General features: G+C 40.8%; 1 protein-coding gene across 1 annotated transcript in view; it reads right to left on the bottom strand.

Moving 5' to 3' along the window:
* Nucleotides 1-5,246: 5,246 nt before the first annotated feature.
* The window catches only part of LOC134649660 (disintegrin and metalloproteinase domain-containing protein 10), an 81,485-nt gene continuing 69,343 nt past the window's right edge, over nucleotides 5,247-17,388 (bottom strand). The window contains exons 9-16 of the mRNA XM_063504498.1: nucleotides 16,770-16,981; nucleotides 15,273-15,507; nucleotides 14,536-14,653; nucleotides 13,418-13,587; nucleotides 10,313-10,575; nucleotides 8,382-8,614; nucleotides 7,478-7,644; nucleotides 5,247-5,542 (exon numbers count right to left, since the gene is read on the bottom strand). Of these exons, the coding sequence (XP_063360568.1) occupies nucleotides 5,442-5,542; nucleotides 7,478-7,644; nucleotides 8,382-8,614; nucleotides 10,313-10,575; nucleotides 13,418-13,587; nucleotides 14,536-14,653; nucleotides 15,273-15,507; nucleotides 16,770-16,981 (1,499 nt within the window). The 3' untranslated portion in view covers nucleotides 5,247-5,441. The remainder of the gene's footprint in view (nucleotides 5,543-7,477; nucleotides 7,645-8,381; nucleotides 8,615-10,312; nucleotides 10,576-13,417; nucleotides 13,588-14,535; nucleotides 14,654-15,272; nucleotides 15,508-16,769; nucleotides 16,982-17,388) is intronic.

Raw genomic sequence — 17,388 nt, 5'->3', positions numbered from 1 at the left:
GTTAGCAAAAAGAAACAGACAAAAAAAAGTTAAAACGACATTCAACAGTATATTCACGGTTTATAATAGACCCCCGAAAAACTTCAGACCCATCGTTCCAAACCACGTACGAGTATGAATTCTTAATAATTAATAAATAAAAATAAAGTTTAAGATTTGATAAAAACTGATAAAATACTATATTTTAGGTATTTTATTGTACAATTAAAATAACGAACTCAAAAAATACACAGATCATCACGCAAAATTAATTATTTTACTTTTAAGAATTTCTACCATAGTTGACAAATAGTACGTATCCGCAATTCGGACCGTATCTAACAAAGATTTTTTTTACAAAAAAAAGTTTGAAGTGTCAGTTAATGTTTGTTATTTCTATATTATTTTAATGGAATTTATTATTACGTTTTGTTTTTGTGTTCCATTGCGGTAATTAAACTTAATTGTATATCTTAAGAAAACATGAGTGCACGTATTAAGTGATGAACAAGGATTACATTTTTCAAGTTGTCTAATAGGTATGTTCTCACTGCGCTGAGGTGAAAAATGTTGTGTACTACACGAGATCAAAGTTATTTACATCTCGTGCGCTTTTGAGTCCCTTACTACGCTCAAGATTCTAAATTAGATTCACTCGCTACGCTCGTGAATCTATTATAGAATCTTTCGCTTGCACGGGACTCAAAATAAGCACTCGAAGAAATATCAAACTTTGATCACTTGTTGTACAAATAACTATTATACCTTTGTAGGATAACTTATTTACTCGGGCGTTTACGAGGTCGCCTGTTCCCGTCAAAGTTAAAACAATCTTGGTATTCAGGACAAAAAATATAAACTGCAACCAAAAATAGTGTCCAGTTCAGTATCCTTATCTTTAAGGAATAAAATAGACGTTTGCCCGTTGAAAGCGGCAACGGATCTAGTATAAACGCACCTTTAGTCTTTTTCGCAAGCAACGAGGAGTCTAGTGTTAGTTGATCTACAAAATACGTAGCGACTGATAGTACAATCATTAAAACATAATCATGTCATGACCGTGACTTGAATAATGTATTACATGTGTAATTTAAATATTGTATTTATTCGAAAGCTTGCCTCGGTTCTATGTATGTATAAGCAAAGTAAGATGATGTTCGGGCTGCGTCCTAGAATCCGCAATGTATGTTAGGTTTAGTGTAAATCCATGCACACTATACAAGTATACAGTTTTTTACCCAGCGTGTAAATATATAATACTTATATTATTATTAAAAACAAATATGAAATACCTAATATCATTTGTTTCATTTCGAGGATCCATTACTAACTAAGCAATAAAAATGCAATATTTAATGTAAAATTTATTGTTTTTTTTTATTATTTTGAAATCACATGTTGTAACATTCATCTCATTAATTAAAAATATTCACATTGTCTTTTAAATAATCTATTACGGTAATCTAGCTTACACTTAGGAGAAAATAATGCCATTGAGTACTAGGGCGATGGTTACGTGATCCATCTTTACACAATTGGTCAAGTCACTCTACGTCGGAAACAGTACCCTCTCGGTTTACATACAAATATACAATGTTATAGTACAGTTATGAGAATTCGCGTATTGTTTCGATATTCACTAATAAAATGGCATTACTATGGTATACTTATAAGATTGACCCTTAACATTAAATGTATAGAAAACATAAAAAATACATCATGCTCTTTGGCTTGCACGACGGAAAGTTAACTACGCGTAGTATGTATGACCATTAACGTATATCGTCTATCAAAGAGATCAACTGAAACGACCGACCAAACAATCGTAATCGTATATTACAGGTAGGTATATCATGTAATAGAGTAAACGTTATAATGTGATATGCAAGTTTGTGTTTGCCAGTAACACGAAGGAAACCAACCACGGCGCGCGACGCCCGAGGTAACTAAGAGAACGCATAATCACGAACACCATAACAACATTGTAAGATTTTCAGTCTAATTTAATTATTTGATCATTTGGCAATACTGTTGTTTTTTTAATAATTTACAATCTACTTAAAAATAACATTAAACGAATACAAAAAAGTACAAGTCCTTAGGAAGACTAAATGCAGAATTTGGAAACATTTGAGCCCATGAAGCTTCCAGTGACTTCAATAATTTCAGGACATTGTTAGAACGTATTATCTTATCATTATCGTATTGTTAGCGGATGTGAATATTTAGGTTTTTTCTATGCAGATAGCCAAAAGTAGGTACCTACCAAGTTACTATTCGTGAGACAGTAAAATAACCATTCATGCATAATGCAATTGATGTAAACCCTTTCTTTCCAGGCAGCATAGTACGATTCATCGACCATATATGCCAATAGAACGTTCAACTTTAACGTTCCGATTTAATAAGGTGCAAAATAGATTGCACGTTTTGGGAAATGTGACTTGTCTACAAATGAATCATCATAAATGATTCAACAAAGCTGGATGAATTGGAATATATTTAGATTTATAGGGAAAACCTTGTAGATTGGTACGGCCTGGAAAAGAGTTAAAGAGAACTAAGAGTTATATATTCATGCAACAACAGATATAGCAAAAATATTCCACCCGCTAGTTGTAGCTACACTTTAGTTCGTTGGCTGAACTCGCTTCAATTGCGGCTCTTGGCCCACGAACGTAACAATTCCGATTTACTAAACACTCAAGTCAAAGAATTTCCGATATACCAAATTTCTTAATACTTAGATAAAGATAATAGAGAATTTACATTTCTGGAGCTTTTGAACTTTGAAATCTGGTATTCGGACATAAGTGAGTTGAACATACTAATCTAACCGCGGTAGTGTCTAACTAAACATTTACACTTCACTAATTTCAACTATGTATGGTACTTATCACACAGCGCATATGTAGAAAAAGCGCTTGGCAGTGTTTACGTGAATATGGCATTATTATAATAGTAATAACAATGTTGAGATGATCACTACAGGTAGTTACTCCAAATGTTTGAGACACAACTAAAATGGGCGTTACGTTGTTCAAATCGAATGTTCAATTAATAAAAGTTTGCTGAGAACAAATACATAAGAACAATAATTCAACAAATGGGATTACAAAATCGGTATAATGGCACCTCCGCGTCCCCTTACATTAAAATACAATAAAAATAGATTATAAAATTACGATTACGGAGATTCCAGTAAAACAATGCGTTATACACTAACTAGTATTGGTATTCAGTTACAATTGTTTGATATTTTTACATAATAGCTTTTTATTTACTCTTTACTTCATTTATATACAAAAATATACATAAATGCCTGTTGTAAAAGCAGCTCCGACCATCCATTATTATCGTGTAGTTAAAGTATCACTGGCTCGTTAAGACAGGCCTTTTACTCTTTATAAATGCTCAGGGATTTATAAAAATACTTGAGTAAAATCCACTTTTATGACAAACATATGGAGTTGCTGATATACTCGTTATTATCATCAGAGATATTTAGTAACGGATCTTTGTAAAGCCCGGGCTTGGGGGCTTAGTGAATGCAAAGATAATCTCATTCTTAAACACCAACATAATACGTAAACGAAGCAGTCGATCGACACACTTTGAGCTCGCAGTATACATAGAATAGAGTACATTTTTTTGATTGAGCAAACATAGTTCTTACCAATTAAACCAATATTGCGATTTGTCATCTATTCTAATGGAAAGGAATAATTTGAGAACACATTTTTGATTTGACATTCCAATTATCGCAGATATAAAACTTTAATTCTCGACAGAATAAAGTGTCTGAACTATATCAGCGCTAAAATATAATATTAGAATAAGGGTAATACAAGGTAAGTTAAAATGTGGACACGAGCGGAGATACTACTAATAGTGGTCTATGGTTATATATGACTTGTGGCGCCCTACAACCAGTGTTGGCCGAAAGTTAATGCGAATTGAAAATGTTGGCCATTAACCATTATAAATTGAACCTTAAACCGTATCGGACGATTATAGTTTACGATTCAATTTATAATGGTTAATGGCCAGCATTTTCAATTTGCATTAACTTTCGGCCAACACTGCCTACAACCAGGACGACAGGATACAATAGAGTTGGGGCTTTCTGCTTCCACCGCTAAGTCGAGAAAGACTAACCTCTCCTATCACATTAGGGGGTCCTATCATATTCAACGTCCAAAAACATTACATGCGGCGGTTTAGTTTACAGGTAGTATACATAAGCCGTTTAAAACATGAAGATTTTTTCTTTCATTTACTAAACATATCGTAGGAGTTCAAATACTCTTTTTCATACAATCGGCGGCGCCTCCACGTCGACGAAACACGTCTACTAGAAGTCCCAAGAACACAGACAAGACATCCTCTAGACTGAGCATAGTAACGCTACCCCCTCTGCCACTATATACGGTAGTTTTACTCCATCTTCGAGTCAAAGTGTCAGAATCCCGTGCCATGATTGGTCCGTGTCTTTGAACGGACCAATCACGGCACGGGGATTCGCTCACCTCGTCCCCCGCACCCCCGTATTTTTGGCAGCATCGGTTTCATGAAGTAATTGCTCTAAACTCCGTCTAGAGGATTTCTAGTCTATGCCCAAGAATAAACGCTACTTTTACGTAATCTCATGAAAATTATTTTACTCACTAACAAAGTTCGCATGCGCCACGTTCCGTCGACGGCCAACGTCAAAATCGCGAGGCGAACCGTCCGACAACACAATCGGGTCCGATCGAACGTCGAACCCGGAATCACAAAATAGATACAGTACAGAAGTCAATCACATGTATGTACTTCACTTTTCATACCTACGCTCGGCGGTCGCTCTAGGGTTGTCAACTATGATTTATGCACAAAAAAATATCGTGGTAGTGGCACTCATATCTAGTAGTGGCCAGGGCGGGGTGCTTACCTACCTACCTAACTGTTCTGTTTGACGTTAAAACGAACCATCGTAATACAAGCAGATACCTACTTACCTCTTTGAAACCACTGGTAGCTTAAAAAACGACAATTCACCGTTTAATGTTGAATTTAAACAACCGTCCACTGAACAGTTATAATAACTTTTTTTTTATTCTCCATTATTGCACAAAAAAGTTCACAGACGCGTGTCTCAAGCGGTTGACACTCGCGCTCGCACTGGTCCCAACCGGTCCGAGATATCGTGTCCGTGAGCAGTGTCTATGTGTGCGTTGCTCGAGCGCACTTTGTATGTAGATTGATTTCTGTACTGTATCTGTTCAGATATCGGCCTGCCGCTGGGGGTTGGTGACGGCGAGCGTGTCGGGCGAGTGTAGCGTGATGGTGGTCTGCGAGGCGACGGTGACGGTGGGGGTGGGGGTTGGTGGCTGCGCGCGCAGCACGTAGCCGAGCAGCAGCGGCACGCCGGGCGCCAGCGCCACCAGCTCCAGGCCGTCCGCGCCGGGGTACTCGTAGTGTCAGACCTTCTGCGAGCGCATCTCGTACGCCGGCGCGGGGTAGGCGTTCGCGTACGGCTCAGCGCGCCGCGCGCCCGCGCTGGGGCCTGCCGGCGCCGACGCTGGGGAGGAAACATATCGTTATACAGGGTGGCCAACTTAGCGCCACTTGCACCATCCCACTAACCCGGGGTTAACCGGTTAAACCGTTAACGCAGTGTCAAATTGTATTGGTAACCGTGGTAACTCCAGGTTTAACCGGTTAACTCCGGGTTAATGAATGGTGCAAGTGGCCCTTAGAGGTATACAACTTTTTTTTGCCGCCATTTTATTTTGGCGGTAAATATGACAGTTATTGCATGAAAATTAGTTTGTGAAGATACGGCAAATTTATTATGGAGCGTTTTACGACGGAACAACGTGTTTTAATCATTAAAAACAATAGAAACATTAAAAATAACGTTTCCCGGTCGATTAATTTCGAGAAACGGTGACATTGACTGGCCCCCAAGATCGCCTGATTGTGATTTAACAGCTCCTGACTTTTTTCTGTGGGGCTATCTAAAGGGACGTGTCTATGCTAATAGGCCAACGAACCTTCAGCAATTAAAACAAAATATTCGAAACACTGTTGCTGAGATAACGCCAGAAATGTGTGAAAAAGTGATGAAAAACGCGATGAAAAGGGTTCGCATCTGCCATGCTAGAGGTGGGCATTTGTCTGACATTATTTTCCAATTGCTGACCCTACATATTATATTTAACAAGGAATACTTAATATTTTTTATGTTTTATAGAATAAAATTTCAAAAATAAAGTGTATACCTCTTATTTGGCCACCCTGTACTTGCGTGATAAACGAGGGTGGGCAAGTCGGCCAGGGTGTGTTATAGTGGGATTATTCGTATTTGCATTATTTGACACATTATGACTGATGACGTATATAGAGATGTAACTAACCCAAATCGATTGTCACAGCAAGCGATTACGATTGGATGGCACCTAGACTGAGGTATCGAATTGTGATGTTTAATGAATTTTCAGATTTAAATAAAGATAGAATTATATGGTTGATAAATAATAATAAGAAGATATAATACATTTAATAATGCTTTGTTATAAATATCTAATAACTATTGTAATATGAATGTTTTATAACAAAGTTTATCTAGATTTAATAATGATTAAAAATTTGACGTGTAAAATGTATATTTTATGAATAAAACATTGAATTGAATTGTTGCGACCTAAAATGAAAAATTTATATCGATTTACTTAGACGACTACCGATTTATAACGGTGGTGTCCGGCCAACCCTAAATTAAAAAAAAGAGGTAGAACGTAAACGTTCGCAGTGCAATTGTCTTCCTTTGTAATTTCGATGTGCAAGACATTTTACGTTGTATTGCTGTTGTGAGTAGGGCATGCTCCCGGGAATTCCCGGTTCTCAAATTCCCGGGAATTTTATAGTGCTGAAAGAACCGGTACTGAAGACCCGGTACCGGTACTTCCCGGTTCTCATCAGTTTGCGTATTATTCCCATTTCAATAGTAGTTTAGTTTTAGGATATTATATTCGAATATTCTTCTAGTAAGTTGGTTTTATATGAAAATATTCCGTTCTCGGGTTGAATTTTTACATTTTGACCCTTCTATTATATCTTCTTCTATCGTATCTGTGCCGTCATAGTGCTGAGTGCATCAACTACGGCCGTGTGGCTCGTACACCTTAAAGCCCAGGCGGAGGCAAAGTGTGCCGGTTAATTTCGTAAAATAGGTTGGAATCCTAATAAAGTGTTTTTTTTTTATAAAATAAGTCATTTATGAATATTTATGCAATTATTTATATGAAAATAAGTCTTAACGCTAACACAAACAATTTCTTAAAAATAATCATAAGATGCCTAGAGAACCGGGAAGAACCGGGAATCCCGGTTCCGGCTATACCCAGAACCGGGAAATGAAATTCTTGGTACCGGGACCGGTACTGCATGCCCTAGTTGTGAGTGACATGTGTCAAATAATGCAAACACGAGTGCACAAAGTGTAGTGACTCACCGACGGCGACGGGTCGTGTGTAGGCGGCAGGCGGGGTGTACTTGTGTCTGGCGCGGCGGTGGCCGGGGCGCGGCGCGCGCGGCTCGTGGCGCGCGGGGTGCGCGCCGTGCGCGTGGCGCATGCGCCGCAGCGTGTTCATCGGCCGCCGCAGCGTCTCCGACAGCCGTCTGGAAACATTACCAGTGTTATAGTTCGTTTTTTTAGCATTAGAAATAAGGTAAACAATCTTGATGTGTCTTTTAATTGAAAAACTCATTTTAAAAATAAGTTACGGTAAATATGTAACAATTATGAATCTAATACGATCTTTTATAGTCTTCCGCTTTCATAAGTAATAGTTATTGATTTTTAAAGTGTTTTTCAATTAAAAAGAGATCCTTAAAAAGATTAAAAACATACCTTTTAGAAAATTAAAATTTTGGAAATTGTGATACCTATTTAATAAGGATTACCTATTGTTTAAATGCTATTGTTTTGTACTAATTGTTTTGTTTAGGTGCATGATTCGATTAGTTAAGTGAGCGCTTCATTCGCCAACAAACTGGTTACAGTTTGGCGATATCATAAATTTTGTTTGTGAGCATGTACCTTTTGTGTAAATAAAAAAAAAAGACATGTCAAAATCGCTTACCTTCTTTCAGGTTCTTTCTAATGCTAAAAAAAACGAACTATAGCTGGTGCCGACCCCGGATGCCCACGATTACAGTATAACATTAACCTCGTGTCGTATGTTACCTGGCCGGCGCCCGCTTGGGGTTGGACGAGGGCGTGTGCACGGCGCAGCACTTGACGAACGCGCCCATGCACACGATGAGCAGCACCCCGCCGATCAGCACGGCCCACCACTGCTCGATGACCCAGGCCTGCACTGTCTGGAGCGTGGCCCGGTTCAGCAGTAAGTTACCTGGCCGGCGCCCGCTTGGGGTTGGACGAGGGCGTGTGCACGGCGCAGCACTTGACGAACGCGCCCATGCACACGATGAGCAGCACCCCGCCGATCAGCACGGCCCACCACTGCTCGATGACCCAGGCCTGCACCGTTTGAAGCGTGGCCCGGTTCAGCAGTAAGTTCTTGAGACGCGCCAGCGGGCCTTCGGCGTCCACGGCGCGGCATTTTAGGAACACGTCACAGTAGCCCTGAAATGGAACGTTGGAATTTAGAATACAACTTTGAAGGAGGATTTCTTAATCTTTTTGATACTAAGAATGACACGCCAATTGTACCGACAACTGTGACGACAGCTGTTGTGTCTTCACTTGATGGTTTGCAACTGTGCATTTCTCCAGAAACTTTCTCTCTCGCACAGCTTTGTAATGAACTGTCGCCTACGGTATTTCCGGACTGATATGACATTCAAACCTTCAAGAAAAGAGCGTAGTCCCATCTTAAAGGCCGGTACTCCCAACTACTCTGGTGTTGCGGGTGTCCATGCGACGGTACTTGCTTAAAAACAGGCGATTGCATTTTCCTCATATCAACGAGCGGTCGACATGACTAAATAATGTGCGCTGAGGACCGAAATCAAGCAGCCACGTTCGACGAGCAGCGATGTCTACCTGTCCATTCACAAAGCTGTTTGATACTACTCGGCTTCTTTGCTGATACTAATGTTTAATAACGCCTTCCTTTGCGAGGTTTGACATTGCGAGGTGTGGCAGCGGCAACGGCCTCCTCAAAGTATTGTCGGAGAGCCTTGACTGCCCTATAACTAAATACTGGGTCGAAGTGGCCATCGGCAGGGCCAAATAGGATAAGGCTAAGTTCTGTATATATTCTGTACCTACTAACTTAGTTATTAAGTCAAAATTGTTACTAACATTATATGGATCTTTGATCTGCAATAAATGTTTTTTTTATTTTTATTTATTAGGGTTTTGGTCGGTCGGTGTTAGGGCATGCTCCCGGGAATTCCCGGTTCTCAAATTCCCGGGAATTCCCGGGAATTTTATAGTGTCGAAAGAACCGGTACTGAAGACCTGGTACCGGTACTTCCCGGTTCTCATTAGTATGCGTATTTATTCCCATTTCAATAGTATTGTCTTAGTACTTTAGCTCCGGACATTAAATAACATTTTAATAATGGTGCTATGAAACGGGGAACCCAAAAATAACCCGACAAAGTAACCTAGTAAAGTGGTAATTCGTAAAAATTCACCAAGTTTTCTATTTCAACTTTGTTTTTATCTGAAACATCGTTCAGTACTCTTATGCCGGTTACATAAAGGACTAATGATATTAGCAATCTATGTATGTTTGTGTCATATATGTCCCAATAGAGCTTTAAAGCTACTAAATTACACATATTTAGATGAATTAGGTGTCTATCTATACATTTTGGTTCGGGTGACTTAAGCTATGATCTTTAAACAACTTTTAAATCACAAGTAGGATATTATTTATTTATTATATTGATTGTACGCTAACACAATTTCTTAAAAAGAATCATAAGATGCCTTAAGAACCGGGAATCCCGGTTCCGGCCATGTTCAGAACCGGGAAATAAAATTCTTGGTACCGGGACCGGTACTGCATGCCCTAGTCGGTGTACACACCTGGAAGTTGTCACACGGCGAGCCCGGGCGCAGGCTGATGCCCTCCTCGGGCAGGTTGTACTTCTTGGCGAACCTGGCGGTGCTCTGGCAGGTGTCAGGGTCTGGCCCGACCTGGCAGGCGAGCTGGCACAGCATGCGGCGGTCGGCGGTGGCCGTCACGCCGTCGGCGCCGACGACAGGAAGCACTCCGTCGTGTTCCACAGCTTGCAGATGCTGTCGCTACACTCGCCCGACTTGCACAGTTGGGTGCCTGCAATTTTATTGGTCGGTCGGTGTACATACCTGGAAGTTGTCACACGGCGAGCCCGGACGGAGGCTGATGCCCTCCTCGGGCAGGTTGTACTTCTTGGCGAACCTGGCGGTGCTCTGGCAGGTGTCAGGGTCTGGCCCGACCTGGCAGGCGAGCTGGCACAGCATGCGGCGGTCGGCGGTGGCCGTCACGCCGTCGCCGCGCGCCGTCGGCGCCGACGACAGGAAGCACTCCGTCATGTTCCACAGCTTGCATATGCTGTCGCTGCACTCGCCGGACTTGCACAGTTGGGTGCCTGCAATTTTATTCATGTTGACTCAAATTTCGTAAATAATAATTTGAGCCTATATACGTTCCGCACCGCAGATGCTGTACACGACCGCAGATGCTGTACACGAATTGACTGACTATCTAGTTCAGGAATTAGACAAGGGTAACAAGACAATTGGCATCTTCCTGGACCTCGCAAAAGCATTTGACACTGTTTCTACTCCCATTTTACTGCACAAGCTCGAAACACTAGGTATTAGAGGAACACAGCATAGATTAATCGCGAGCTACCTAGACGGACGTACTCAATGCGTAAAAATAGATAACATCATAAGTTCCGATTTAGAAAACACTCCTTTTGGCTTGCCCCAAGGCAGCGTTTTGGCCTCGACCCTATTTTTGATTTATATTAATGACCTATGCAACCTAAAAATAGATAGTGGCAAAATCATTTCCTACGCAGATGACACTGCCCTACTTTTTTCCGCAAAGTCAACAAACGAGGCCTACGAGTACGCTCAACGCGGATTTGATGCTGTAACTAACTGGCTAAAACTGCATCTACTAACACTGAACTCCGACAAAACGAATTTTATAAGATTTTACATGCGGAAAACAGATCCGGTCGCACATAACCTCAAACTTTACGCACATAACTGTAAGGAAAACTCGAATAATCTCTGCTCATGTCAATCTCTAGCTATTACTGACAAAATCAAGTATTTGGGAGTCATGATAGACGAAACCCTCTCTTTTAAATATCACATTGAAGCATTGTGCAATAGAGTTCGAAAGTTAATGTTTATATTTAAAAAGCTTCGTTCAATCGCTGATTCAAATTTAATCAAACAAGTATACTTTGCGCTATGTCAATCGATACTAACTTACTGCATCTCGTCTTGGGGTGGCACAGCTAAAACTACACTACTAACCCTAGAAAGAGCTCAAAGAGCCTTATTAAAGGTAGCCACTTCCCGCCCATTCCTATACCCTACTGACCTCCTTTATAAATCATGTGAAGTACTAACTGTTCGTCAATTATATATATTAAGCACAGTACTCAAGCAGCACGCCAGAACTCCTTTCAACACTGATTATAGAAATAAAAGGCGCAAAGATATTATATGCATGCAAACCGTACAAAGAAAATACGTATTTTCATCTAGATTCTTTGTCTTTTTGGGCCCATTTTTGTACAACAGGTTAAATGCAACACTAGACTTATACCCACTTAGCTATGCTTGTTGCAAGAATACTCTACGACGCGCCTTTCAAAAAATGACGTACGATGATACAGAGAACTTACTAATAGTCGTAAAATGATTACCTACTGCCTACTGTATTCTGATATTTAATACTTAAGAACCTACTTTTTTGTTTAGGTAATAAGACTTATATTGTGTACTACTTATAGTTTATAATTAAGTGAATAATTAATAAATAGTTAATATTGTCCTTCGCTGCCTGAAACACAGGGAATCCTAGTTCAGGCATTTGTAAATCACTTGTCTTTATAAATTCTTAGTCTTTAAGAGCAACCACTGTACTATACTTTTCTCAATAAATTATTTGTATTATTTGTATTTGTATTTGTTCCACTGCTGGGCACAGGCCTCCTCTCATGCGCGAGAGGACTTGGGCTAGCCCAATCCCCAAGCTAGCCCAATGCGGATTGGGATTGCACATACACCATTTAATTTCTTCGCAAATGTATGCAGGTTTCCTCACGATGTTTTCCTTCGCCGAAAAGCTAGTGGTAAATATCAAATGATATTTCGTAAATATTAAAGGTATTCAAAGCCGAACACAAATCTTTAAAGTACGGCTAGATTTGCGTGCGGCGAATGTGTATGATAGCGAAGACTCGATATCGCTAATTGCTTAAGTAGTCAGATGTGAAACGCGACTGGTGCTTTAAGAGCTCATTCACTATATCTGTGTAGATGTCCGAGTGTCACAGGTACACAGATAATAAATGACCTCATTAGTATTTTAGATCATGCACACTAATTACCGTTATAGCACAGAATGGCGTTGGCGTTGTCCATAGCTCTCGGCTCTGGGCACACCGCAGAGCGGCCCGTACAGAACGACGCGTGACTGCATTCGGTTGTCTCACACGTCTAGTTGTCTCGCCGTCACGAACATACGAAAGGTTTGATTTGACACTGTTGTATACTTGGGTGTACTTTACCGTTATTGCATAGAGTGCCGTTGTCCATTGCTCTCGGCTCTGGGCACACCGCAGAGCGGCCCGTACAGAACGACGCGTGGCTGCATTCGGTTGTCTCACACGTCTGGTTGTCTCGCCGTCACGAACATACAAAAGGTTTGACTTGACACTGTTGTATACTTGGGTGTACTTTACCGTTATTGCATAGAGTGCCGTTGTCCATAGCTCTGGGCTCGGGACACATTGCACAGCGCCCCGAACAGAATGAGGCGTGGCTGCATTCGGTTGCCTCATACGTCTGGTTGTATCGCCGTCACGAGCATGCATGATTTGACTTGACACTGTTGTATACTGGTGTACTTTACCGTTATTGCATAGAGTGCCGTTGTCCATTCCTCTCGGCTCTGGGCACATTGCAGAGCGCCCCGAACAGAACGACGCGTGACTGCATTCGGTTGTCTCACAAGTCTGGTTGTCTCGCCGTCACGAACATACAAAAGGTTTGATTTGACACTGTTGTATACTTGAGTGTACTTTACCGTTATTGCATAGAGTGCCGTTGTCCATTCCTCTCGGCTCTGGGCACATTGCAGAGCGCCCCGAACAGAATGACGCGTGGCTGCATTCGGTTGTCTCGCCGTCACGAACATACAAAAGGGTTGACTTGACACTGTTGTATACTAGTGTACTTTACCGTTATTGCATAGAGTGCCGTTGTCCATTCCTCTCGGCTCTGGGCACATTGCAGAGCGCCCCGAACAGAACGACGCGTGACTGCATTCGGTTGCCTCGCGACATGTCTGGTTGGCGAACGCTGTTACGAACATGCATGTTTGTGCGTTGCAGCACGGGCCTTGGGACGGGCTGTAATAACACGAAATGTATGAGTTTGATAAGTACAATAATTTACAGGTAAGTTCGAGGTAGAAGTCAGCCAATAAATGTGACAGACCAACGTTAATTCAGCAGGCCTGCACTCTTACTCAATGCAAATAGAGGTATATATTTCCTCCCCCATCCTTAGATTTCGCATTGCAAAGCGCTCACGAAGACCATCATCATCAAAGACATTATCTCTAAGGGCTCATTTAGACGGCGCGCGAACTCGCATGCGATTTTAGTTACATTGCGGACCATTGAGGTTACATCAACTCAGCCGACCGATCAAATAACGCAACGTAATGAAACTCGCATGCGAGTCTCGCGCCGTCTAAATGAGCCCTAAAAGGCTTTATTTATTTATAATTGTATTAATTGTACAACAATAGCCCAGAACTCAATTTTTAAGGATGTTTGCACATTTTACTATAGGGGTGGGAGGGTAAAATCGAAGTAGGAGGATTAAATTGTTTTCAACCCTAATATAAACGTAAAATAAGGGTTAATCTTATGTGCAGTGATCGGGGATTTCTATGCCACACCGCGGGATATCAAGTCGAAATGGTAATATGGATACGCCACTTGGCCCGCGATAGGAACAAAACTGTTCGAAAAGTAAACGCTATTTCGGTGTTGGTAATTCGTTTATAAAATAAAGGACTGTAAAAAAACAGTGTTGGTTATGATTTAAAGAAAAAATATTATTCAAAAAATTATTAAGTTTTCAATTTTTCAATTTCAAATTTTCAATTATTAATATTAATAATATATGCAATGCATGATTAATTGATTAACAGTAACATGCCAAAACACTCTCCTATATCGCACACGAATCCCGGAATCCCGCGGCATATCCATACTAGCATAACGATTGAGGTCATTCACCCCAAGTGGCATAGAAATCCCCGATCACTGCTTATGTGTAATGCTTACCTGCATTGCGTCATGGCCCTCCGGGTGCAGCCTCGGGCGCTCATGTTAAGGCTGCGCTCCGTGTCGTTAATGACGCGCGGGTAACAGCACCGGTCTTTGCACTCTAGCTCATCGTAACCTAGAACACACCGTTTTATTTAGAGACCATGATTAACCTGTCGAATCCCACGATATGACGTCACCCATAAGCGTTCTGGCTCAAATATGAGCCGCTGGGAGCTGACAGATTAATCCTCACCACCTCATCGACGCTAGTAAATAAAGCTGATGCTTCCTGAAGCTCTCAAGGTGTGCCCCATCCATACTAATATTATAGATGCGAAAGTGTGTCTGTCTGCCTGTTACCTCTTCACGCTTAAACCGGTGAACCGATTTTGATGAAATTTGGTATAGAGATAGTTTGAGTCCCGGGCAAGGACATAGGGTAGTTTTTATCCCAGAAATCCCTCTTTAAGGGGGCGAAAAAGGGGGTGGAAGTTTGTATGGGGAATCAATAACCGCTGAACCAATTGGGTTGAAATTTAGCAAAGAAATATTTTGAGTCCCGGGGAAGGACATAGGATATATATATTATGTCGGAAGTCATCCCTACAGAGGGTGAAAACGGGGATGAAAATGAGAAAATTAAGCATTATACTCAAAATTATTGCTATTAAATTTTATCCAGGCGCTATACTTACTCTAACTTTTGGAATTAATTCCACGCAGACGAAAAGCTAGTTTTTTCATACACTTACCGCAGTCGCACTGCTCTCCTAACTCCACAATCTTGTTCCCGCAGAACGATCCCTGGCTGGCCGAGAGGCAGTTCCTCTTCCGACCGTCCCGCACTGCGTCGAGCACCTGACTGATGTTCCCCTTGGAGCAGGCGGAGAACTTGCTGTTGTTGGGCCGGTCGCCGCTCGTGGCCGACGCGAACATTATGAAGTTGCCCTGCTGGCCGCCTGGTCGGCACTCCGACGGATAGTCGTGCTGAAATAGATACATTGTTTTTCTACTCCAGCACTTAAATGTGTCAATTAAATGACTGACAGTGATATCTAAAGCAATGTCATTTGAATGATTTGTCTATAGGCTCATAAGATGACTGCTAGCAGTCATCTTATGAGTATAATACAACTGCTTTATTTTTTTTAAAGATACAAGTTCCGATCATCTTGATTGAAAGAGGTATGTTTTCATTTACAATAATAACTCTTTTTTTTTAAATAATAACTCAATTTTTTTTAAATAATAACTCTTTTTTTTTAATAATAACTCTTTTTTTTTAATAATGACTCAGCTGTCATAGAAAAAGTAATGTATGCAACAGCTCATAATTGGTTCTTAAAATTCTCGGGTCTTTTTTTACAAAACTCGACTACGTCTCGTTTTGTAACTTCGACCCTTGAATTTTAAGAACCCTTATTATATCACTGTTGCATAAACTACTATTTATAGTCAACTCTTAATATACTAGTAGTTCGCCCCGAACTGAGAACTCGCGTTTCGCATAGAACTGTATTTTAAATTAAAAAAATATATAAATGTGTAAGCCGAGCACTTTCATTTGATACCAAACTCGACCATACTTTCTTGCAAAAAAGATGACCAGAATAGCAAGACCCCTCTCAAATTGCTTTTTGGCCTTCTAAGCTCTTCTAGCTCAATAACCCCTTGATCGAGCATGCTCATAATTTAATGAAAATATAATGCCCTCAACTACACGTTTACCCAATTTCATTTAAATTAGAACAAATTTACTTAAGTTATTGTGTATCAAACTATCCTCAGATAGTTCAGCTTAAAAACATCGAAATGCCGGGACGTGCCCCTAGCCAGCCGTGTGCTCCAAGTTGAATGTAAGAACTTCGCTTCGCTTCGCTCGCTCGTTCGAAAAGACAATTGTCAATAGGGAATATTACGCGAAAGGCGCCACTCCCAAAATAAGTCACAATCTAAGGGTCTACCGCAAACGAGAGAGTCGAAATTTTGTTATCTAACCTCTATCACTCTTGCATATTCGAGCAATAAAGAGGCAGTTAGCCGAGTGTCGATTTCGCGTTTCCCGATAGGCCCTTTGTAAACAAACCGCCTTGATGTATCAATGTCATATTTTATTGTCTGTGAAAACTTGTACAAAAACAGTTTAAGGTACAGTATGTATAAGGCAAAACATTGCAGTAATACTCCCTTTTTTAGGATATTATCATCTCATAGGTAACGAAGAGGTATTATGTATTTGTGAAACTTACCGGCGAGCCGAAATTGTGTCCGATCTCGTGTGCCAACGTCAGCTGGCTGACTTTGGGCGGCACGCGGCTGTTGTAGTTGACGAACGTGATGATGCCCGTGTTGAGCGAGCGCTTGGTGCTCTGGTACATGCCGCCTATAGTCTCCGTGTAGGTCTTGTATTTCTCGCAGATGCCGCCCGACGCGCCGCTCGCGCTAGCGACCCATGCTAGACCTGTGACAAAAAACATATATGCTTATTTAAAACATCAAGAAATACCATTTTGACCTGCAGCACGGGTTGTGGTAGCTGCCCAGACTTTTTAGGGTTCCGTAGCCAAATGGCAAAAAACGGAACTCTTATGGATTCGTCATGTCTGTCTGTCTGTCTACATAAACACTTTAAAACTAGCTATGTTTGAGTTAAGTATCACATCTGTAGATATGATGAGTTAGTGGAAAAGCTAATTGAAATTAAACTGCAGTGCAATATATTTAATTTAGTTCTTTAATGACGCCAAAACTAGTACATTATATGCTCATGACGAAATATTTGTGATTACTAAAGCCCCTTACAAGTACCTACTTAAAAGATTATTCATACATAAAGTAATTACCTATAAAACACAAACAAAGCAAGAA

The sequence above is a fragment of the Cydia amplana genome, chromosome 7 (genome assembly GCF_948474715.1).
Source record: "Cydia amplana chromosome 7, ilCydAmpl1.1, whole genome shotgun sequence".
Taxonomy (NCBI): Eukaryota; Metazoa; Arthropoda; class Insecta; order Lepidoptera; family Tortricidae; genus Cydia; species Cydia amplana.
Note: the sequence above shows the minus strand (reverse complement) of the source record. Positions and strands in the feature narration are given on the sequence as shown.